The following is a 24935-nucleotide window of genomic DNA, read 5'->3' on the forward strand; positions in this document are numbered from 1 at the left end:
AACCCACATGGCTGACTCGAACTGACCAACTCTGTGCTCTAGCATGCAGGAGACTTGGCAGCTGCTTGTCCTGACCTGCAGGCTCAGATCTGTCCAGTGTGTCTGAGATGGCAGATTTCAACGTGGAGATTTGCCACTCTTGAGTATTCTCCCACCACCATCTCCCTTGCCTGCCCCCAATCCCTCCCTGATGTCTGGTAGAGAGCTGCCTGGCCCGGCAGACAGCACCACCCCATAGCAAGTCTGCTTGCTGCAGTGCAGGGTTTGTAGGAGAATCCCCAGCCCTTAGTACTAAATCTGGAGCCTCCTCCATGGCGAACGTAACCTGATTTGCTCCTTCTCCCTATAAAGAAGTCATCCATTTTAGAAGTATGTCTCCTGGTGTAACCGAAAATTTAGTTTGGAGATCAGTTAACTAAGAAGTTAAAACCTCTCACAAAGGGATGCATCTGGTGTTTACTCAGTTTTTATTACAGGAGCAACCACTTTAAAATTACACTCTTTTCCTGAATCATATGAATAACCATCATGAGTGTTGTGATTTAACCCTGGCCAGCGACAAAGCACCGCACAGCCACCTGCTCACTCCCTTCCAAGGTGCGATAGGGGGAGGATTGGAAGGGTAAAAGCTGGGGGGGGGGGGAACGGGACACGACCTTGGGAGTTGAGATAAAAAGTTTAATAATTAAAAAAAGAATAATAATAAAAATTGTAAGGGAAAAAAAAAAGGAAAAGAAAAACAAAGAAAAAAGGACAAGTGGTACAAATGAAAACAATTGTTCACCACCAACAGACCCAATGCCCAGCCCATTTCTGAGCAGTGGCCCCCAACAACCTTCCCCCTGCCCCCTAGTGTTATTGCTGAGCATCATGTCATATGGTATGGAATATCCCTGTGGTCAGATGAGATCAGCTGTCACAACTGTGTGCTCTCCCAGCTTCTTGGGCACTCACAGCCTACTCACTGACTCTGTGTAAGCACTGCTCAGCAATGATGAAAACGTCCCTGAGTTGACAACACTGTTTTCAGTACAAATCCAAAATGTAGCCCAATACTAGCTACCGTGAAGAAATACAACTTTAACTCAGCCAAAACCAGTACAATGAGAAGACTGGGGGAATCGGCATCAAGCCAGACATCTCCTGGCCATTTATTATCCTTATTATACGTAGCAGCCATCACTTCAACAGGGTCTATATGAGTTGACCTTAGTAAATCCCTACATATGTGGGCATTGGATGTGATCTGAGGCTGCAGTTTTCATTCTAAGAACTTATTTTGATTTTTTTCTAGGTGCACATCACCTTATAAAAAGATGTTACCTTACAAAAAGATATAACTGTTTTTTTTTTTTTAATCATTGTGTTCTTGCATGTCTCCTCTGCTGACTTCTTCAGTACTGCTCACAAGTAGCTTGCTAAACAAGCAGGACAAGCCTGCTTTTCCCTTTCTTCTCTCCAACTTACTAGAAGCTTTCTATTTTTCATATTAATCCTAAAGTACCACTGGGATCAGTTCATTGTTCTTCTGTCCATGAAAAATCCCACTTAGGATTTCTGCATTCTTATTTTTCAAATTTATCAGCTGTTTTTTTCTGGCCTTTGATAGCACTCACAATGTTTCACACCCTCTAGATGGAAAGGGGTCTGTCTGCAGACAATCTTTTTGCTACCCTTCCTTACTCATAGCACCTCTCTTAGGCCCTTACTCATGACGGAAGTGCTAAATGAGAATTCCCCGTATTATTGAATTGTTAGTAAATAGCATTCACCCTGTCATGTCACAGACTATCATCATGGTTTTGGCATCAAGAATCCGCTGGTCTCCTGACCAGATTCTCTTATGTATTGCATACATGGAGAGTTTAATGTTTGTATAGCTTTTTTGGGGAAAAAAAAAAGAGAGGGGGGGTTGATATTGCACTAGGTTTTGATTTAGCAGAACGTTGCAACCATAAAATCACCAGTACGTAGCAGAATATAATAATTGAAATATAGAATTGCACCTCAATACAAATGTGATATTATTTACTGGTCTCTATAACATGCTCACCATCACAGCCCTGAGTGTCCGCGGGTGCTAAGAAGGAGTACATGGGTTGAAGCCAGCTCAAGCCTGTTGCTCTTCTCAAAGCTGGTTTTGTTCATTGTTTGGTGTTTATATGCTCTGTTAGGGTGAGGTGTGTGTATACTTCCCCAGTGCTGGTCTGGCTAACTCAGGAAGACATGTATTTGTATGCACCCTTTAATTCAAGGATGAACAGTTACACGGCCAGTTGATTCACTTAACTGTTGGAGCTGATTGATCAGCTCAACTGTTGCAGCCATTTTCCTAGAACAAAGACCACACGCCCTGCTGTGTTAAGGTCAACTTTCTTTTTAATGGTTGTGGTCAGTAATTCCTTCTGTTCATCCCTGAGCTTCATGAGCGTGTAGCCTTTGTTTGTCTCAGCAGAGCCTTCTCCTGTTGTAGCAGTTCATTGATCAATCATAATCCAATTCAGTGTTTGAATTCTTTAAATTTTAACATTCAAAAGGAAGACTTCTGTATAAGATGGCTTTTTGGCGTTGTATATACACTTTATTTTTCAATAATTCCATCATAATTTGTATTTTAGGTCATGCAGGAGTGTCTGCCAGCATGATGAAGAAAAGAACTTCCCACAAGTAAGTTGTTAATATTTTTACTACAGTATAGCTCTCAGTAACTGGAAGTACTGTTCTAGAAATATGTATGTATTGTTCTACTCGCTTTGTTCTTGAAAATCGTGGAATAATATTCAGTCTGTATGTGTGTGTAGAGTCAGACTTTCAACTCTTTCAGGAGCGTGGTAGGAAACAGTGCACCACAGTAAATTCTAAACATTGTTTTGACTGTATGTATGAAATTATCTTTGAATGCAATTTTGTAATTCTGGAATTCAGAGAGGAGTGGAGAGCTAGAAGTTAGCAGTGCATACTGTGGGATCTCTGTTGTCTGACACAGAGTTCTTGCATTGTCGTCAGGCTGATAAAAACTGCAAAGCATGCTAACTGATAACTCAGTTTGCAAATAATCTTAGAAATACCAAATCTTGAATTCACTACAACTGTAGTTTTGAAAGGATTTTTCACCTTTCTAAAATAAGGAATATACAGAAATACTTCTGTAAGGAGGCTGCTATTTGTGTGTGAGAGGTACCTGCTTATCCTACACATTCATGGCATGTATTTTTCTCTCTACAATATTTTTAAATGTTAGCAGCTGAACATTGGTGAGTAGTTGTGTGAAAATAAAGGTCATGTTTTGAGCGTAATTGGTCTTAGTGCCGAACAGCAAAATATCATATCTGGCTACATCTCTGATGGGACAAACCTAAGCTGGGTAAGTGTGAAACTTATTAAAATGTTACTGGTTGTGTTTTAAGCGTAAAGTTGTATAGTGGTGCACCAATCAAAGGCAGTTTGTTCAGCAAGTGTATTTTCTACCAGTTAACATAGTCAATCACTGCTAACAGTGTTAACTGTGTCCCAGAAACAACACCTGGCATAAAACTGATCTGATCCCTTCTACCAGCTCATCATTATCCATTCTTATCTATCTTCATAGAAGGCAAAGAGAAACATTTATTTGTCTAGGGGCAGGTAGAGTTGGTTAAAACTTAATTTCTCTTGTTCTCTTTCAACCGCTCAGAGAAAGGAGTGTATGATGGGAAGACTATCAGAGGTGGGTTGCCTTTTGTACTTGAGGGTGGCTAGATTTGTCTTTATTGTTGTGGTGGAATACAGTTATTTAAATACCTAAATAGGCTGTATATTTGTTCACATAAAGGCTTTTATGGGGCGTAAGAAGTTTTGATCCTAAGTTACATGATTTTGAGGCATTTGACTTAACCATCCAGCTTAATTTTATATTAATTTAGCATAGTCCAATTGTCAATTAACTGTTTAGTGAAGATTTTTTTGTACCAAACCAAGATGATTTCTTGTGTGCTTTTCTCACTAACTTCTCTGAGAATGAAGCAAAGTAGTAAACCATAGTAGTTTACCATAAATGAGTAGTATATGGATGACCATGTAATAATATACGCTGATACTACTCTGAGCTGTTATTGTAGACTATGAGTTAGTATTGCATACTTGGTCACTGATTTAGTTACTCCTCATGTCAAGATACAGAGGAATAAGCATACTGGTACTCAAAGGCCATCAATGAGATTTTGAACTAGTTTTCAAAGGTTTGTAGGAGGGAGCCAAGAGGATGGAACAAGGCATGACTCAGTAATTGAGGATGTGATAGAAAGAGCAGTGTGGGTGAGTCTTCTGAACTCTTTGCTGTATGGTAGCTAACTGTTGTGCCTTTTGGAAAGGGTTCCCGTGGTTACAGGGCAGTAACCAAGTGCACTGTCAGTGGTGTCAGTGCTCTGGCAGTGATCTCTGCCAGTATGAAGCTGACCTCACTGACAAGCAGATCAGTCAGTAATCTCCCAGATCTCATTCTTTCCACCTTTGGTGCATAAGGGAAGAGTACAAGAAATAGTGTAAGTGTAAAACAATCCTTTCTTCATAGGTTCTCCAGATTTCTTGTAGTTGGCAATTCAAGGACTTTGAGGTGCAGGTTATATAAATATATAAATACCTGCAATTTAACTAAAGTGAACTTAACCATTTTTAATTTCTGATCGCACTTTAAGCTAACTTGTAGTCTTGGTTCTGGCAGCATCTGAAGATGCATACATACATCTGTATGATGGGTTTTGAAGGAGTGTAGAAAGTACTTTAAAATTTGACTCAACTAATGTGCCTCATAGTCTGTATATTATAAAAAGTAGTTAATAACAACTCTCTTATCACCATTCTGCTATTAATGATAGTCTGTAATAAGATCACAATTGTAATAAGTTTTGGGTCTATTTTAATAACTTGGCACTGTGAAAAACTTGAAATTGTACTGACCATTGCTGCTATACTGTTTTATAGTTTTCCTTTCTGTTTTTCACAGTTGTGCCTTTTTTTGCACATCTGAAGGATATGGTTTTCTTTCACCCATCTGTTTTTTTTCCTTAGCTCTACCCTGTGGTGTTTTTCTGAGATGAGATGATCGGGGTGGGGGGGGAACAAAACCAACAACTGCACCTAAATGGATAGCTTTCCTTGATAAGTTATTGGGAGTTACCATTCTCCTTTTTATAAATGCTAGTTTGTCTTTTAAGCACAAGCCTGAAGCAACAGCTGATTTTTTTTCCTGCTGCTACTCCAGTTCTGCACTACATAGGTTTCCCTGGTAGCCCTGTGTGAGGGCCATATAAATAGAGATTTAAAATCTGGGAAGATTTCTTCCTGCCTGTGTAGTCTCTATAAAGTTTCTAAAGCATCTTGTTCTGATAATGAAATCTTTTCACATAACTGGGTTTTACTTACCAGCTTCTAACTTCAAGACAAGGAAGAGGATCTGAAATGTCAATGTCAAGGGCCATTGACAATGAGGATGTGTCTGATGTGTCAAGAGCTATTTCCAAGTCTTGCCGTTTTCTGCTTTTCCTGGCTCCATGTTTTACATGTCTAGGAAAATTGTTATCCAGTCTTCAAGACCAAATCTTTGTGGAATTTTCAACATAGTTCTAATGAAACTGAAGGAAAAAATTGTGTTAAACCTTCAGGATATAGCATCATAGAAGCTTATGTACATTTGTATTACCTGGTGTATCATAGAAATGACACCCTGTTGAGAACATAAGGGGTTTGAGTTGGTTACTTGGCTGTCTTACATGGAATTATATTCTATTATTTATTTATTTGTTTGTTCTATTATTTATTGATAGTTAGAAACCTGTGCTTGCGTTTCTTACCACATGTCCAGATGCAATAAGAAGTAGATTTTGCTTGGTAATTTACTAGTTTGAAACTCTAGTTATGAACCACTGCAAATGAGAGTGAATGACTGTTCAGTAGTACAACTTTCAAACAAAAATTTGAACTGCAAGTACACCTGGCAGGTACTTGACTTGTAATTACATTGGTACTGCTTTCTGCTCTCTGAGGCATTTTAAAGGTAGTTACCAGTTTCAGCTCAGTTATGTAGTCTTTTTCCATCATACCTTTTAAAATGAGTGTGAAGTTTTTCACTTAATTGTTGCAATTTAAACATTAAAGTCAATTATGCTTTATAAGCAGAAAGTAAAATTGACTGTGAGGTTGAACATGAACAGTATTACTGTTACCTTTTTCAATAATGAGATGACTAGTAGCATAGACATACTGTTTAAAACTGACGTTGTTTTATGTATTTTAACTTTTTTAATCTTCAGTTGGTTTTATTCTGCTTCAGAATGGAACTATAATTCATTACAACTAAATAAATTAATCGCATGCAAAACAAACATATTTTTATTGTGCCAAGAACCATATCTCTGATCTAATTTTGTAATAGTAAACTATTGCTGAGATGACAACAATTTTTTAATATACATATATATACACACACTTGAGTAAGAACTGGAATCTGAAAGTGTGTCCTAGTTTCTGCATAAAATTAGAACCAACTTTATGGAAGAGTGCCTCTTAACTGGAAGAGGTGTGAGTTCCTCTAATTGTGCTATCAAAGTTAGGAATACAAAAACTGCAGTTTGATCTTGCTGAAAAGGTCAGATGGTAACAAAAGTGAAATTTGACAAAACGCCTGGCTAAGATCTTCATGGTGAATGAAAGCCTGCAGGTAGGACAAGCTGCGGAAGGAATAGTACGTCTTGTTTTTAGTAGTTATGAGTGCATTTTCAGCATTACACATTCCAATGTCATGTAGTGACTGTCCTATTCTGCAAGACTGCTTCCAGAATTTCAGTGGTATGATTGTTATTGTCTTTTGGACCATGTAGAGATTTCTATGAGAGCATTCATTGTTCCTGGATATGTTTCTCTTTGGTCACTGTCTCTATTCTAAGGACAAATATTGTTTTCTGCAACTGATTTTCTCTTTTAGATGTTACTTTTAAGCATGCTAGTGGTGTTCATATTTTATTGCCATTTAAATGAAGTGTGCTACAACTAGTAACCCAAAAATTTATTTTACAACTAGTTGGCATTCATGAGATTTTTGATCAGGCAATAATCTTTGTAGGAATGAATAAGCACATTGTAACATTCTAAAGCAGATAGAAAACTCATTTCTTATCACCAATATACTGTCATAATGTTCCTTATTTTCTTCCATTTGTACTCAAAATTGTCAATTAGTGGTTTTTAATAGCTGTGTAAAACAAAACTTGTGGAACACTTCCAGTGATTTGAAACTGTCAAATAGCTTACATGACTGTTGATCAGAACGACAACTGTTATTTGCTAGAGGGAATTTCCATGCTAGTTCCATGAAAATACAGGAAGGACAAAAAAGTGTATGTATTTATTTTCCACATTAAGGTGTATCCCTTCTGTTGCTATTACCATTACATATCATATTTCTACTGCTATACTATATATTCCTGAAAAGAAATGCTAAAGAAATGTTGCTACCACATCTTTAAAAATACTTGCAGTCAAAAATATCTGTATATGCAGAAGGAAGCTAAATTTCCTTCAGGTGAAAACACAGGTTAGGGAGAACAAATGCCTTGGAAGAATTTTAGTAAGCCACTGATAATCTTTCCACTGAGGACTTCCTCCTGGGGCAGGAGTTGCATTTTCTATTCTGCAGAGAGCAACAAGATAGTAAACTTACAAAACTGCCAGCTAGCCTTGTGCTTTGAAACTTTATCAGGTGAGTTTTGCTTCTGATGTTCAGTGTAGCAAGGGCTAAAATAGTTATTTTTGCTTAAGCAAACTAGTTTTAGAAACAACTCTTAGAAAACGGATCTCATAAAGTACATAAAAAATGTTTCACTACTTTTCAGTGTGTTTTTCTTTCTTCCAATATACTGTACTGTGCTTTATACTCTAGTTTGAATAAAGCTATAAAAGATATGGCAATGTTAAAGCGTACAGCTCTTGTCTGGAGTAGAATATTCAATATGTATGTACTTGTTTAATATTATGTTTGTATCTGTGTGCAGAAAGCATAGAAACAATGTGGGACCAAGCAAACCTATTTCTCAGCCTCGAAGAAATATTGTAGGCTGCAGAATACAGCATGGATGGAAAGAAGGGAGTGGACCTGTAACACAATGGAAGGGCACAGTTCTTGATCAAGTTCCTGTAAATCCCTCTCTCTATCTTATAAAGTATGATGGATTTGACTGTGTTTATGGACTAGAACTGCACAAAGATGAAAGAGTTTCAGCACTTGAAGTTCTCCCAGACAGAGTTGGTAAGTGTTTTGGGTTTTCCTCCTGGATTCATATACATAGAAGCTGACATTTACTATTAAATGTTCTCTACTAATCTCTCCCGGCTTCCCCCAAGATAACATCTGACCACTTAATGCTATTAGTCAAATTCATTTTTGTCACGTGGCAGGTGTTCTAAATGCTCTATTTACATTTTTGTAATTCCACAAAGATCTGATGATACCAGCGATTGCAATACTGTCTTCTGTCTTCAAGTAGTATGCAGTACATTCTTTATTTTTTGTTTAGAGTCTAATCCCTAAGAACCAACCATATGTAAAGCCAACATTGATATTTCTGTTAAACTCTAAGTCATCCTGGCTATGTTGTCTGTGGTGTGTGTCTGACAGTAATATGTCACAGTTTTCATCATGTACTTCACATAAATACTTCTAATATTGAGGGGAAGAGGTATTTTCTACGTGAAATAACTTCTTTATTTTCAGAATCGGCGCTGGGTTGTTAAACTGCAGGTTTTTCACTCTTGCAAAGTTCCAATATTTCCCCAAGTACTCGTTAGTTTATAAACAGAATAAGGTGTTGGTTCTTGTGAGTGCAAAGCAAATCCTAGCAGTCTCTAGAGTGGTATTAGGAGGAACCAAACCCCAAAGTTTCATTAATAACAAAGACATATATCTGTGCTCTTGAATAAACTTACAAAATGCTGTCATTTCAGCTTCATCTCGAATTAGTGATGCCCACCTGGCAGACACAATGATTGGTAAAGCTGTGGAACACATGTTTGAGACAGAAGATGGCTCAAAAGATGAGTGGAGGGGGATGGTTTTGGCTCGAGCTCCTATTATGAACACATGGTTTTATATTACCTATGAGAAAGATCCCGTCTTGTACATGTACCAACTCTTAGATGATTATAAAGAAGGTGACCTTCGCATTATGCCTGATTCGAGTAAGTAGGCCCGTTACTTTTTTCTTCTGGAAAGTGGCAACTTTTTATATTCATGTTTGGCTATGGTTAGTCATGGGCAGAAGAGCTGACAAAGATCTTGTTTGTCACTCCCTTTAATTTTACCTTTTTTTAAAGTATCAAAACGAAAAAAAGTGGTAGCACAACAAGAAACATCCGTGTTAACTGCTGAAATATTTTACTTTTATCAGCAGTGACATATGCTGGAAAAGCGTGATCCACAATTATTCCTAATTTTGATTAAAATATGTACATACTACTGTAGAAGAGTTTGTACTTGGATTTTTTTTTTTAATGGAAACTGACAAACCAGTTTTCCACTGTTTTTTTTATTATAGAAGTAGAATCATAGAATCGTAGAATGATTAGGGTTGGAAAGGACCTTCAAAGGTCATCTGTCCTGCAAGAAGCAGGGACATCCCCGACTAGATCAGGTTGCTCGGAGCCCCATCCAACCTGGCTTTCAACATTTCCAGGGATGGGGCATACACCACCTCTCTGGGCAACCTGTTCCAGTGTTCTACCACCCTCAGCGTAAAATTTTTTTTCCCAATATACAATCTGAATCTACATCCCTGTATGTTAAAACCATTACCCCTCTTCCTGTCACTAGAGGCACTACTGAAGAATCTGTCCCCATCTTTCCTGTAGGCTCCCTTTAGGTACTGGAAGACCACTATAAGATCTCCCTGGAGCCTCTTCTTCAGGCTGAACAGCCCCAACTCTCTCAGCCTGTCCTCACAGGAAAGGTGCTCCAGCCCTTTATCATCTTTGTGGCCCTCATCTAGACCCTCTCCAGCTGGTCCATGTCCTTCTTATGTTGGGGGCTACAGAGCTGGATGAAGTACTCCAGGTGGGGTCTCACGAGAGCGGAATAGAAGGGGAGAATCACCTCCCTTGACCTGCTGGCCACGCTCCTCTTGATGCAGCCCAGGATGTGGTTGGCCTTCTGGGCCGCAAGGGCGCATTGCCTGCTCATGTTCAGCTTCTCATCCACCAGCACTCCCAAGTCCTTTTCCTCAGGGCTGCTCTCAATCCATTCTCCACCCAGCCTCTATTTGTGCCTGGGATTGGCCCAACCCACATGCACTTGGCCTTGTTAAACTTCATGAGGCTGGCACGGGCCCACCTCTCCAGCCTGTCAAGGTCCCTCTGGATGGCATCCCTCCCCTCCAGCATGTCGACTGCACCACACAGCATGGTGTTGTCAGTGAACTTGCTGAGGGTGCACTCTATCCCACTGTCCATGTCATCAGCAAAGATGTTAAACAGGGTCAGTCCCGATACCAACCCCGGAGGAATGCCACTCGTCACCAGTCTCCACTTGAACATTGAGTCGTTGACCACAACTCTTTGAGTGTGGCCATCCAGCCAATTTCTTATCCAGCAAGTGGTCCATCTGTCAAACCCATGTTTCTCCAGTTTAGAGACAAGGATGTGGTGTGGGACAGTGTCAAATGTCTTGCACAAGCCCAGGTGGATGATGTCAGTTGCTTGTCCCTTATCCACTGATGCTGTAACCCTGTCATAGAAGGCCACCAAATTGGTCAGGCACGATTTGCCCTTAGTGAAGCCATGTTGACTGTAACCAATCACTTTCTTGTACTCCATGTGCCTTAGCATGGTTTTCAGGAAGATCTGCTCCATGACCTTGCCAGGCACAGAGATGAGGCTAACCAGGTCCTCCTTGTTACCCTTTTAAAAAATGGGGGTTATGTTCCCTCTCTTCCAGTGATCAGGGACCTCACCAGACCACCATGATTTCTCAAATATGACAGCCAGCAGCTTGGCAACTTCCTCCACCAGTTCCCTCAGGACCCGTGGATGCATCTCATCAGGTCCCATGGACTTGTGCACCTTCAGGTTCCTCAGATGCTCCTAAACCTGCTCTTCCGCTACAGTGCACAGTTCTTCATTCTCCCAGTCCCTCCTTGTGCCTTCCACAATTTGGGTGGCGCAAGAAGAGCCCTTATCAGTGAAGACTGAGGCAAAAAAGTCATTAAGCACCTCAGCCTTGTTCATGTCCCAGGTAGCCAGGTCACCCATTTCCTTCTGGAAGGGGCCTACATGTCCGTGGCCAGATTCAATTCTATCAGGACTTTAGTCTGCCTCACCTGATACCTGGCTCATCACGCAGCCTCTCTGTAATCCTCCCAGGCTACCTGTCTTTGCTTCCACCCTGAATCTGAATGCTTTCCAGATCTTTTGATAAGTTTTTCCTATTAATGTGATAGAAGGATTTTCAGAGAGTCAGTATCGCTTAAGAGATTTGGATAACTAGTACAAAAAAGGGGAAAAAAGCTTGTAAGGAATATTTTGTTTTTATTTGTCCTGTGTACCCAAAACATTCTTCTCTGACAGAGGCAGTCTGGGCTTTAAAGAAATTTAATAACTGGGTAACTGTAGTGGTTGGCTACATAGTGCTTTACATAACTATTAATTACAGTTAATTTGTTTGAGACTTCTGTGGACTTCAGATCTAGCACTGATTACAGTCTGCTGGCTAAATAAACAAGTGGCACTTACTTGCACTTACTTGCATAATGTCTGTAGTAATCAGTGTTTATCTTACCCCCACTTCTAACAAAAAGCAATGTATCTACTGCTTGTAAAGAGTGAGCCACAAATGTTAATGGAAAAAAGTGACCTTCCTCTTCCTAAAGAAGTAAAGCAAGCTCTTTCAGATTTGAACCATCAAATAATTTGTTCTTTGTCTTAACTGTTAAAAAGGACTTGGAATGTATTTTAAGTCTGCTTTGCTTTCTTACACCTTTGGAGGTGGGGGTAGGGAAAGGGCTTAAATTTAAGAATTAATTGGTTTTGATACACTTTTTCCTCTGTGCTCACCACTGCTATCTACTGCTTACTAGTTTTCAAAACACTTCTAAGTATTTTCTAGCTTCCTTGAATCTGAATGCTTTCCAGATCTTCTGAATTGTGTCCTTAAGTCAGTGATTGGATGTTAAGAGTGTTTTTTTTCAAACCTGGAAGTATGTCTGTAAGTTTGGTGGAACTTGTCATAGTGTTTTAACTATACAACTATAACTGTAATTTCTAGAGCTCTGTTCTCAAAGACAGACTTTATATGTGAGGTGACCAAAGTCGCATCATTTCTTTTAATTTTTTTTTTTTTTTGGTGAGTGAAAAATTTATTGCAGGATCTGATACTAAAACTTTGTCAACACTTCATAGTTCCTTCTGAATGAAAATGTAAGTGTTTAACTTGCATCTCTGCCAGGAAAGACTCTTTACATAAAACTGGTATTAAGAGGATAATAACTATGTATGGCAGTACCTTTATGGAGGTACTGAAACAAAAATTGAAAGAGAAACTTCTTAAGTTTGTGGACGAATCTTAAATATAAGTACAAGCCAATCTGTTAATTCCCAGTTGGCTTCTTTTCTCCTTTGGGGGAAAGCTCACAGAACTGAAAAGCAAATGAGTGAAATCTGCAAGGGATTCTCAACACAAACTTGGAGCAAAGACTTTAATTTAAAATCTAAGGATTTCCAGAATAAAAGCCACATCAGGTGTGACCATTACTAAGAAGATTCCGCACTGAAATATAAAACAGAAGTTTATCTAAACTAGTCAAAAAGAAGACAAGCTGAGAAAGAAGGTGTGGTTCGCTTCCAGTTCTCCAGTACAGTGCTTTGGCCTTTTATCACATTTGTTCTGTGATTGGCCTGTAACCAACGCCTCGTCAATTGGCATGTTACAAATCATGCCTTTTTGTATCCAGGTTTAGCATAGACATCGTCTGAAGTACAAGGATAGTCTAGCTAGGTTTTGCTAGGTAAGCAAATAGTATGGTTATACTTCACCAACACCATTTTTCCAGTATGGACTCAAAAGCCCCTTTTAATAAGGAGTTTACACTTACTGTCATCTTAGAGGAGATGTTTTTGTTGCAGTGCACTGAAACTTTGAATAATGTATGTGGCAAGAGGAAGGTTTAGTTTGGCTGCCTTTCTGCTAAGAAGACCCACTGCCTTTTTCTGCTGGTGGCTTAGATTATCCACAGACATTTTCTATAACTTTTGCATAAGTCTTCATGTCAAAAGATTTACTTCTCTTATCAATTAGAGTGCTACTTTTGTCTTAATAAAACTGAAGACAGTATTATTTGAAAATTTTTCTGCAATGGTACTTTCTATAACCGTGGCAATAATTAGGTGCTTGTCTGAACATAAATAGTTGTCTACGTATTGTGTATTTTAAACTTCAGATTATTTTATATAAGTTTTAAAGAAGAGTCTGCAGTTGTCTTCCATATTGAAAAATTACATTAAAGTCTACAAAAGTATGCTGTTTTGTGTTACAGATGATTCACCTCCTGCAGAACGGGAACCAGGTGAAGTTGTGGACAGCCTGGTAGGCAAACAAGTGGAATATGCCAAAGAAGATGGCTCTAAAAGGACTGGCATGGTCATTCATCAAGTTGAAGCCAAACCATCTGTCTATTTCATCAAGTTTGATGATGATTTCCATATTTATGTCTACGATTTGGTGAAGACATCCTAGACGTCATCGTGAACTTTTGCCAAATTTGTGGAACTATTAAATGTAAAATTTGTAGACACAAAGACTTGACTGCTTTCCAGTTTAATGAAAGCTTAAATGTCCCTGCGAACCCACAATCTCTGCCAGCAAAACTGTTTTGTTCTGAATAATATTAACAAACATGACACATTTTGTGTAAGAGAACTCCTTTTCTTGAAGGAGGTCAATATATTTGGGCAGGAGGGAGTTAAAAGCAAAGAACAGCTGCAAATTCAAGCTGTGTAAAGTTGATCTAGTATTGTAATCATTAATCTAAATTTTTTCATAAATTTTAATTTTCTTCAGCCTTGCACTCACTGTTCAACTGCCACATGCAAGTGTAGTTTGATATTTTGATATGCCTTCTTTTGTAACATTAAATTTAATTTCTTGGCTATTGGCAGTCCTTGTTTTCAGGGTTGGGACAGAGGTGACTTTTCTGAAAGGTTTAAACAGTTTGTGCAGCATTGAGGTGTGCCTAACCCAAGTAACATCAATCTGCTGTGTTTCCACACTTTATTTCAAATCTAGATTTTTAAGAACTTGGCAGTACATGGAAATACTTCTACATTTTCAGGAGTCACAAGGCAGTAGGTTATCAAGTGTTTGACTTGCGCACCTTTCAGTGAAAAGGCTTTGAACTATAAAAATATAGTTAATCTGTATAACCAGTTAAATAGACAATGCAGGTTAATGGCCCGTATTTACAGGTTATAGGAACCAGTAAAATAAATGCAACAGGGCTGCCTTCAATCCTAAATATACTTCTTTCTTTGTTTGTTATACATACTTCTTAGCAAAACCCAAGTGCTTGGTGCCACAACTTTAACAGTATATATGCTATTTCAGAAAACTTTAGGACTACACATTGGCAATCAGTAGTCTCTCATTTAATATCAGAACCTAGAAACCTGAATGTTTGTGTGTGAACTTAGGAGCCTAACAGTAGTTAAAATTTTACATGGTAACACAATGTCATGTCAGGGGGCGGGGGGTGGAGGGCCTTTTACATTGAAGACTTGCTTTAGAGACAGAGAAGTATTTGTTTCCTTCTGCTCAGTCTGTTGCATTTCTTTGTTGGTTGGTTTGTTTGTTTGTTGTTTTGTTTTTAACCATTTTGGTTCAAGAAGGCATCTTCCCCACTTACTCTCTTTCTGGCTTTTCCACATAAGGAGTGTCTGGAGAAATCTACAGCTTAAACCTGTTGTTGCCTTTGTGGTGTACATTGTACTTGCTTTGAGGTATGCTGTTAATGTGAATTTCATTCTATGAACACTAGAGTTCTGCATGCCAGTGGTGTACTATCTAATGGAAGCTATAGGCAGTCTCAGTGGTTCAGTTATCTACATTAGATTGTGGATGTAAATAGCAGCCCACACAGCAAAATCCTTTCACGGTTTTAATCTTGCAAGATAGTTGTAAATGAAGATTAGGATTTTTTTAAGTGTGGCAGCTTTTAAAAGTACCAGAATTGCAACAACGATCAGCACAGTAACAAAATTGTCAAGTTACATTAAGGCAGAGCTCTGTAAGTTTCAAAGAACTGCTTCACAGAAATACGGTGTGTGAAGACAGTCAACACTGTTGATGGAAGGAACAAATACTCTGATATCCAACCGTATGCCATTAGTGGAAGGATGCAGGAGAGGTGCTGTTAATCAGAGATCAGAGGTCCAGATGACCTCTATTGTGGGTATTCTTGATATTGAAGACTCAGTGGTTTAAGCCCCTTTCTGTCCATTTTTTTGCCTGATTTCATATTTTAGCCTTAAGGCTTGTGCCTCATTATGCTGTTGAATGGTAATAAATACTCTTCATATAAATATGATACCTTAATTCTTTATCCATTGCTACTATATTGCATTATGTCCAGTATTTCATCACGGGCAACCAAAGGCAGGCTATTGTCTTTCAGTGAATAGCTTCTCAATGCAGTCCTTAAGCACTAAGTACCTGAGTCGTAAATGTTCCTTGTGTTTTGAACAAAGTGAACAGATTTGCAACACAGTGTTTTCATCCTGCAGATCTGTTAATTGTTTTCTATTGACTCTTAAGAGTCCTGCATGTAAATCTCAAAGCTGAGCCTGGCTCCATGAGCCCAAGTTGATATTTGTGGCACAAGAATGAGTGAGTGTATTGATAATACACAAGATAGATGAATAACCTAGTACACTGAACTTTGGGCTATATATATGAGGAATACAAGGTTTGTTTTGAAATATCTGAGGTTTAGGTCTACTGGAACATTTTTAGCATTAGGCTTGCATTTGTGGGTTTTCTGCAAGCCTCTTGAATGCACCGTGTATTCTGCCAATCAGAGTGTAATCTATAAAGTGTAAATTTTATGGTTGTTTTTAGATGTCCCCGTTGTCTGTTGCGTGGATATTTCTTTTCATCTTTCTTACCTCTTTCCCCCTCTTTTTTTTTTTTTTTTTGTTTTGTTGGGTTTTTTTTTTTTTTTTTTTTTGATAGCTTAAACCACCTTTTTGAGGCTTGAGACTAATTCCACTCCCTGCCCATCTGCTCTGGGCTTTGTTTTAGGCTCATGTTTCAGATCTGCATGCAGTGCTTGCGTTACTCTGGTAACTAAATGTTGGTTCCTTGTTATAGGGGTTCAACATTACTTTCCAAAATCACATAGGGCTTGTGATAGTACAAGCCATGGATCTTTGTATAAAAAGTTATTCACCTTCCACATTTACCTGCTGTAGTATTGTTGTATATTGTGTGTGTGCGTGTGTGTGACGTCAGGCTGCCATGTAAAACTTTTGAAAAGGAAAAAAAAAAAACTTAAATGCAGACCATCCTTTTTTGCATGCTTAGAGGGTTAGAATGTTCAATGTAACAAACTAAAGTTGCATGTTAAAATGTTTAGGTTTTTGTTTTGTTCTGTTTTTATTTTGTGTTCAGTTTTTTGTGAATTTGCTTATTGTGCTGTTTTAATGGTTGTTAGTAGGATTAAATGCACTGGTGAGACGAGCATAGTGCCAACGGAAGGTAATTTTCCAGTTGTTTGTGTCATACAGCATTTGAAGGAACCATGTATTCTGTTTAAGAAAAAAAAAAAATTGCTCTTGATTAGCAAAACACTACATTTTTCTTCTTTCTTTTTGAGTGCCAAACCCTAAACTATGTTGGAGTGGATAATGGGGAAAACCCTTTTTATTGCAACAGGTAGAAGCCTTTAAGCGAATTGTTTAGAAAGAGAGGCTTTATCTTCAGATAGAATTAACTAGTTGCTTCAGGGAAAAGAATGATGGTAAAATAACAGTTTCTGGTTCCTTGAAAATGCTGTGCTTTTTGTATTTTACATCAGTAGTGCAATTTGGATGGTTCTTGGTATGTGTATAGTTCAAAGGTCTTCGTGTTCACATTTTAAAATTAGGTAATGACTTCATCTTTAGAGCTTGGTTTCATTATTTTTATTTTATTTTGAACAATGTAGACAGTTCCCTGTTCTCTGCATTTAGAAGTATAAACACTTTAAATCTGTTACTTAATTCTGTAAGTAATTTTTATAATTATGATGTAACTCTATCCTTAAAACATTTAAAATAAACCCTTTATGTGCAACTTATGACTGTAAACTTTGTTCTCATGAGCAAAATGTACTGATGTGGTTTCAGATTGTGAAGAAGCAGTTTCTCCAGTTTTCTAATTAAAAAGGATGTATTATTTTAATGCTGAGCTATATATGCTGGTATAATACTTACCTTATGAAATAAGTTTGCTTGCAAAGCCAAATCTTTATTCTTTTTTTTCCAAGTAAGTATAAATGCTGATAAGATGGAACTTATTTCCCTTGGATAAGGGAAATAATACTGCTTAAATTGTATTTTACCAAACACAGAAAAACTCCCTCCGGGAGATTGTGAAGAAGTCTCTGTTTCCAGAACACACAAAATATTTCAGCAGTGGGGAACAGCAGAAGCATTTGTAGTGTTTAGGTGATACATTTGTCTGCTTTGTATTAATAAAATTCAAAATTCAATTAAGCACGCTTTACTGCTGATTAAAAAAGCAAAGTTGATCCAAATTAGAGGTGATGAGCAATCTTCCAATTAATGCATGAAGACATAATTATTTTATGTTGTTAAATATCTAAAGCAGACTTTCAATATTGAACAGATTTCTTAGTTCCTGCCTCTTTTCTGATAATAAAGAGGAAAGTGTTTTATAGATATCCCAAAATACATTTTTTGACACCAAGCTCATTAGATGTATACTGAAGATCTTGGAGCATGCCAGCATGCGGTTGGGATGAATGCCCAAGCCTCTTCAGTTCCCTTAGTTCAGTGTCCTGTTTATTATATCCTGCTGCCTGAGAGACTGGTCCCAGTGAAGATTTATATTGTGTACATCTGCCGATTAGGGAGAGGCTAAGACTTTGCTTTAGCAAGATCATCACATCCGAAAAGCCGATTTTAATCAGTGTGTGCTGGCTACATTAAATTACGGTTAAAAATAGAAACACTAACATGTTATGACTAATGCCTGAACCTGTTCTGTATTACAGCTGATAAACCAACCTCAGTTTTGTAGCATCTCTTTTCATAAAAACAAAGATGGTCTTGTTCTCTATTACTGCAGTAATGAAACTGCCCCTTAAAGCTGGTTGCTTAGGAACTCTCTTAACAGGCAGCTCAAATGTTGATGTTTTGAAGACAGTAATGTCCCACAGATTTAGGAGGGTAGAGTATGAATCCTACCCAGAGCTACAGCTTTAATGCAAGTGTACTCTATTTGCACATCTGTCAGGTTCCTCTCTGTGCATATGAACAGGTTATATTTTCAGGGGGGAAAAAAAGCTGCTTTCTCTGCTCAGTGAATGAAATTATTTTGCAATCTAGTATTTTTTTTAATATTCGTGCTGTTAAGCAGTTTGAGTTGCTGATGACTGTAGTGGACTTTTTTTTTTTGAAACAATAAGCTTCAGTAAGGATATTTTAGAGGAGGTTGGGCTGCTGCAGTTTAAGATCATTAAGGTCTAAAAGGATAAGTAAGAATAGGTCAAGGAAACAACAGGTATGTACTTTCATCCTCAAGCACTGGATAATATAATTTCCCCCTTTTTGCACACTTGGAAGCACTTTTTCAATCTGACTTGTTTCTTTTTCAGTTAGTAAGTTCCTGCCTTGACATGTTACATCACTTAACTTTTCTCTGCCAGTATGAATACTTCACAATTTTAATTCATTTCAGGATTGGCAGTGTGGGAAAGTTTAATCATGATACTAAGCATTTTTTTTTCAGGCTCTGCTCTTCCCATTTTAATAGTGTACTGCCCTCTGAATTGCTTGATGCCTCTTGCAAATTCAAAGTACGTAGCTGCCTGTGCACGTTATACAGCTTTGTATGCACCACAGAAAGCAGCTGGGGTCTCACCTTTGTAAATAAGATAGTGTCTACTTAATACTTCTGTATTCTACTTAGATGTTAGTTACAGACATTATTTTTCTGAAGTAAGTTATGATTTGGATAACTTCACTTGTGCACAATTCATGTGAATGGTTTTGTAGCGTGGCAGGTAGAAAACCTGTGTGCTTTGGCACTGGCTCCAGCCACCCCACCCCTGTGCAATTAAGCCTTAAATTTACTTATATTCAATGGAGTCTGGCTTTTACAAGTCCTTTTTGAACATTTTGATGCATTTTGGTGCCATGTTGTTCCTCAGGTCTCTGCACTAAAGACTAACTTGTTGAAAGCTAATTTTGGTAATGGATGTGGACATCTGCACATTTACTTTGATTCGTGCAAACTTATTTTTTTACTTCTTAAGAATGTTCCACCCAGACCTGACATTTGAGAGGCATATTTTTGTTCATAAATTAGAACAATAAGCACAACTTTACTTTAAATGCACATTAAAGTTAAATCAAAGTTATTTCATGTAAACAGCTACTATTTTGGGAGGGGAGAGGGCTGTGTTTTTTTTTTTTCCTAATGTTTGTATGGAAGATAGCTCAATGACATTGCAGCTAGACCTTTAAATATGTCCTTGAAAGGAAAGGTAAGATCCTTACACATTTCACTCAACTGGATTTGGGGCCAGTGATTTTTAGTCGTGGTGGACCAACTAGCTGCCGATGGTATATACTCACCTTTGAACTGGACTGTGGGATGACTTCTTAAATTACCTTCACAAAGACTTAATCTTTTACCACTGGAGTAATGCACTGGGAACACTGGTTGTTATGCTTTCCATAAAAATTCTAATTAATTTGATTTCGCAATACTCTTTACTAACTCCTAGCCATTTTTAACTTATAGAAGCATATGTCTAACTTAAACTTCCATGAGTTTCATTAATTAAAACGCAAAATAACCTTTTAAGCAGTAAGAACAAAATAAAACACTAATAGCAAAAGCACTAGAGGAGGAAATGCATAATGATTCAAAGGTTGTGCTCAAAAAGTGTAAAAAGGATAGCAACAGCACCTTACACAAGTAACTTTTTGCTATGTTACCACATGTTTTATTATGGAAGGTTGAAACTCTGTCTTGCTGGGAATCTTCATTAATCTCAGGTTTCATTCACTCATTCTCTGTTTTCTGCCTTAAAAGGATATTCGTTCTGCCTGATACGAAATTCTCTTCTATTGTTAGTGAGGCTCAGTCTATTGTCTACTCAGAAGCTGGCAGGCAGCAATAATAAAATTAAAAAGTAGAGTTATGGTGCAGTTTTCTGAAAAAAAAAAAAAAGGTGGAAAAGCTAACTACTTTGATGCAAAATTTCTGATGGCAGGGAGAAAAACAAATGGACCCAGTATCTACTGATGATGAACTGAGAAGAAGAGTCCACTCCAAAAGAATGAGAGTAAGAATAACCAAGAGGGTTCTCATAATATATAATAAACACCATGTATTAGGTTTTACTGAGGAGAAAAGGAAATTAATTGCTGCCTAGGATAGGCAATATTTTCTTATGCTGTAAATTCAAACATCATTATCCTGGTCTTTAACTTGATATTACAAGGCTAGCAGTGTAGATGGGAGAAGATAACACATGGAAATTCTCATATTTAAAACATAATAAAATTGTGCAGAGAAATGGCACAGACTAACACAATATATGCTCCAAATTCTGAATTCAGTTCAACAAATAACACTCTTGCAGATTACAAAATTATAACTCTAGAATTACTACTGCACTGCCTGAGATTTTTACAGAACACAGTCGTGTGGAAGGAAGGAAAACACTTAAAGAGTGATAAAAATCTCACTGCAGAAAATTTGTGCCTCAGCCAATTGGAGATGCAGCATGTGATGTGGTTTCACTGTGAACATGGAAGACTTACGCTTTGAGGCATCTTTAGAACTTTACTCCCTATCTATACAGACAATAGATCTGCCCTTCTAGCAGCAAGTGATCTGTGGATCTTCCAGGTCTTCGCATCCTGGACTAGACTCTCTGCCTCTTCACAGTGTCCCACTTGCAGTGTTCCGTTCCTCTGGCTTAGCCCCAGAACCGTCCCTGGAGCAGCCGGTCTCAGAGTTAACAGCCTTCCGATTTCTGGAATATAGAATCATAGAATTATCGAATGGTTAGGGTTAGAAGGGACCTTCAAAGGTCATCTAGTCCAACCCCCCTGCACGGAGCAGGGACATCCCCGACTAGATCAGGTTGCTCAGAGCCTCATCCAACCTGGCCTTGAACGTTTCCAAGGATGGGTCTTCCACCTCTCTGGGCAACCTGTTCCAGTGTTCCACAACTCTCATTGTAAATTTTTTTTTCCTAATATCCAATCTAAATCTACCTCCCTCCATTTTAAAACCATTACCCCTCGTCCTATCGCAACAGGCCCTACTGAACAGCCTCTCCCCATCTTTCTTGTAGGCCCCCTTGAGGTACTGGAAGACTGCTATAAGGTCTCTCTGAAGCCTCCCCTTCTCCAGGCTGAACAGCCCCAACTCTCTCAGCATGTCTTCATAGGAAAGTAGAAGATAAAGATGATTGAGTTTAAATAATTGCTTTTCTGAGTTGTTTCAGCCACAGAACAAGTTTGGGGATTAAGTTATTCTTGGGATGCAAGAATGTAAATTAGCTGTACTGGGTGTACATGGCAAGGTGTTGGCAGCAGGGAGGCTGGAGGGCTGGCCTCTGTGAGGCCACCACAGGACACAGCTGAGCCCATCAGCCAAGCTGATGGTGCCTCTGGAAAGCATATTAGAGAAAGGGTATAAAATGCTGCACAGCAGCTGTGAGAGAGGTGTGAAAGAAACAGCCCTGCAGACAGGGCACCAAGGTCAGTGAAGGAGGGGGAGGAGGAGCTCCAGGCACTGGAGCAAAGATTCTCCTGCAGCCCATGATAAAGCAGGCTGTCCCCGTGCAGCCCGTGGAAGCCCACAGAGGAGCAGATACTCACCCTGCAGCCTGTGGAGAGCTCCACACCACAGCAAGTGGACATGCCCTGAAGGAAGCTGTAGCCCACAGAAAGCCCATGCTGGAGCAGGCTCCTGGCAGGAACTGTGGCCTGTGGAGAGGAGCCCACGCTGGAGCAGGTTTTCTGGCAGGAACTGCAGCCCATAGGGGACTCCCACTGGAGCTGTCTTTTCTTGAAGGACTGCACCCCTTGGAAAGGACCTATGCTGGAGCAGTTCATGAAGAACTGTATCCCATGGGAGACACCCGACACTGGAGCAGGGGAAAAGTGCAAGGGGGAAGGTGCAGCAGAGATGGAGTGTTATGAACTGACATCAAACCCCATTCCCAAGCTCCCTGCACCACTTGGGAAGGGATGCAGGAGGCAGAAAATTCAGGAGTGAAGTTGAGCCTGGGAAGAGGAGAGGGGTGGGAGGAAGGTATTTTTAATTTTGTCTTTGTTTGTCACCATCCTACTCTATTGTTAATCAGCAATAAATTAACTTTTCCTCAGGTCTTGCCCATGATGGTAATTGGTAAGCAACCTTTATCTCAGCTGAAGAACTTTCTCATCACACTTTCTCCCCTGTTCTGTTGAGGAAGCGGACTGAGAGAACAGCTGGGTGGGCATCTGGCATCCAGGCAAGGTTAACCCACCACAATAGCATAAGGATTTCTTCTACTCAACAGCCTTGTGTACGATTTTTTTTTCCCTTGGCTAGGATAATTTTGGATGTAATTGAAAGTGGTGTGATTATATGAAAACCAAAGTTCATGAGGCGGAGAGATTAGCAGGTGACACCTGAGTCTTTGACATCTTTCATTCTGCCAAGTTAAATGTCATTTCAGAGCTGTAAAATACAGTCACTGTTTTCTTAACCCATGTCCAACCAAATGAACAGGTCGTCTTTGCCTAGGCTTGTTCTTTTTGTAGTGGAGATTTCAACCTATGCCAATTTTCTGGTGATGTTTCTTTCTCAATACAAAAAAACACACCACGTTTTAAGTGTCTTAGCCCCTAATTATTTCTTTGTTTCTAATGGTTTTAAAATTAGAAAGCAGGAGATTAAAGGCTGAGGGATATTATGTATTCTGGGTATGTCTGTGCAATGGGAAGGTCTTTGGAATTTAATTGTGGTTAGATAAAGCATGTATAATATAAATTACAGTGAATTCCAGCTTTAAAATAAAATTCCCTTTATGCAAGCAGCAAAACCCGAGATTTCTTATTAAAATGAGCATGCTAGATGGAAAACTCTCTCTAGAGAATACCTGCAAACCCCTGAAACCAGTGACTACAGTGAGGTCAACGTGCTCTGACAAAACTGTCAGGAGCTCCTACTAGCAGCTGCAACATAGCTGCATTGGCAGCTTGCTTGTCCATGACTGAAGCCTGTTACTCGACTTTTGCCAGAAGAGGATGTGTTTATACAGCAGAGGCCATTTACTTTTGTGTTTGCCAGGTTACTTAAGCAGAGCAACTGAAACTACCACCAAAACTCTAGAGTCCCTCCTTGTGATAAGAGACCTTGTGACAATCAGGCCTCCTCCTTCCATCGAAAGCTCTGGGATCTAAGAGGGTTAGATGGTGGTTGCTAGTGACTGTAGAGGACTGAGCTGGATTCTGCAGGAAGTCTCACGCAGCCTTACACTTCTCATCAGGCACAGAAATGCAGGATCTAATGTTGGATTATTCTGATCCTGAAAGGGATGCACCTAATCAGAGGTCTCACCATAAAAAAAAAAAAAAAAAAAAAAAAGTTTACTTAATTACACTAAAGTGCCAAAAGGGTAAAAATAGTGAAGAGGAAAGAGTATCTGAACTCAAATGAACTTGAGCAGAATTGTATGCCAGTATTTTTCCACTGCTGCAGGCACAAATGTTGTTCCTTGTTGCCATGCTGCTGCTGCTGTATTAGATGACTCTGAACTCCATCCCTGTGGTACCTGTTTGGAAGTCAGAAATGCTACAGCACTGATATTTAAACTATCTAACACTATTTGGCAATTTGGTACACACTAGCCAGGATAAAGTTAGACAAAAAGAATGGTTGAGACAGGCTATGCCTTTTCTATTTTCCCACTGTTCAGGATTGCTATAATTTCAAACCCAGGGAGTAATGCAAAGAATGTAGCCCTAGTTGTTGCTCTTCTTGTAATAGATTTCTTGCTTAGTTAGAATCTATTAGTAAGTTTGAGTATTTCCTGATTAAAATAGAAAGTATTCCTTGAAATCTCTCAGATCCAGCTAATTTATAAGTCTTTGTAATAGCATTCTTCCCTCCTTGCTGTATGTGCTATTGTTTATTTATGCCAAGAATGCATATTAAGCTGGGGTATGTTCCAAATGTTAGTATAACAATTGTTATCTATGATAATTATTACTTGCTATTTGTAACAATCTGTTGCTTAAAAAAAAAGAGGATATTCCTTACCTAAACTGTATCTTCTGCGCTAAGATGTTTCCGTTAATTGGTAGCTGTTACAGCTCTTCTTCAGTCCCAACTTGATGCTGGGTCTCCTTGAGGTAAGCATGATAAGCTACCTCCCTGTATCTCTCTTATCCAGGCAAAGCAAAATTACCGTACAGTTAGCCTTTGATATCTGCAATTTTTTGTTAGGTACCAGACGTGGTAGACTAGGTACTATGTCAGTAGGTACTGTTTGAATAACAGTAATAAAATTGTGATCTACAGAACGTATGCACTACTTACTTGGTTAATTTTCCTACTTGGAAAAAAAAAGATACTGTTATTTCATTTGTGTTTGGCAGTTACAAAGGGAAAGTAGATCCAAGAACAGTTG

The 24935-nt window shown here is 38.8% G+C and overlaps 1 protein-coding gene across 3 annotated transcripts in view; it reads left to right on the forward strand.

Annotated features, from left to right (window-relative positions):
- The window catches only part of SPIN1 (spindlin 1), a 66912-nt gene extending 49567 nt beyond the window's left edge, over positions 1 to 17345 (forward strand). For all 3 annotated transcript variants that reach the window (XM_086770292.1, XM_086770290.1, XM_086770291.1), the window contains 4 exons: positions 2619 to 2667; positions 8025 to 8278; positions 8974 to 9207; positions 13551 to 17345. In XM_086770292.1, the coding sequence (XP_086626418.1) occupies positions 2619 to 2667; positions 8025 to 8278; positions 8974 to 9207; positions 13551 to 13750 (737 nt within the window). In that variant the 3' untranslated portion in view covers positions 13751 to 17345. The remainder of the gene's footprint in view (positions 1 to 2618; positions 2668 to 8024; positions 8279 to 8973; positions 9208 to 13550) is intronic.
- Positions 17346 to 24935: the final 7590 nt, after the last annotated feature.

This window comes from Chlamydotis macqueenii, chromosome Z (assembly GCF_036417535.1).
Source record: "Chlamydotis macqueenii isolate bChlMac1 chromosome Z, bChlMac1.mat, whole genome shotgun sequence".
Lineage (NCBI taxonomy): Eukaryota > Metazoa > Chordata > Aves > Otidiformes > Otididae > Chlamydotis > Chlamydotis macqueenii.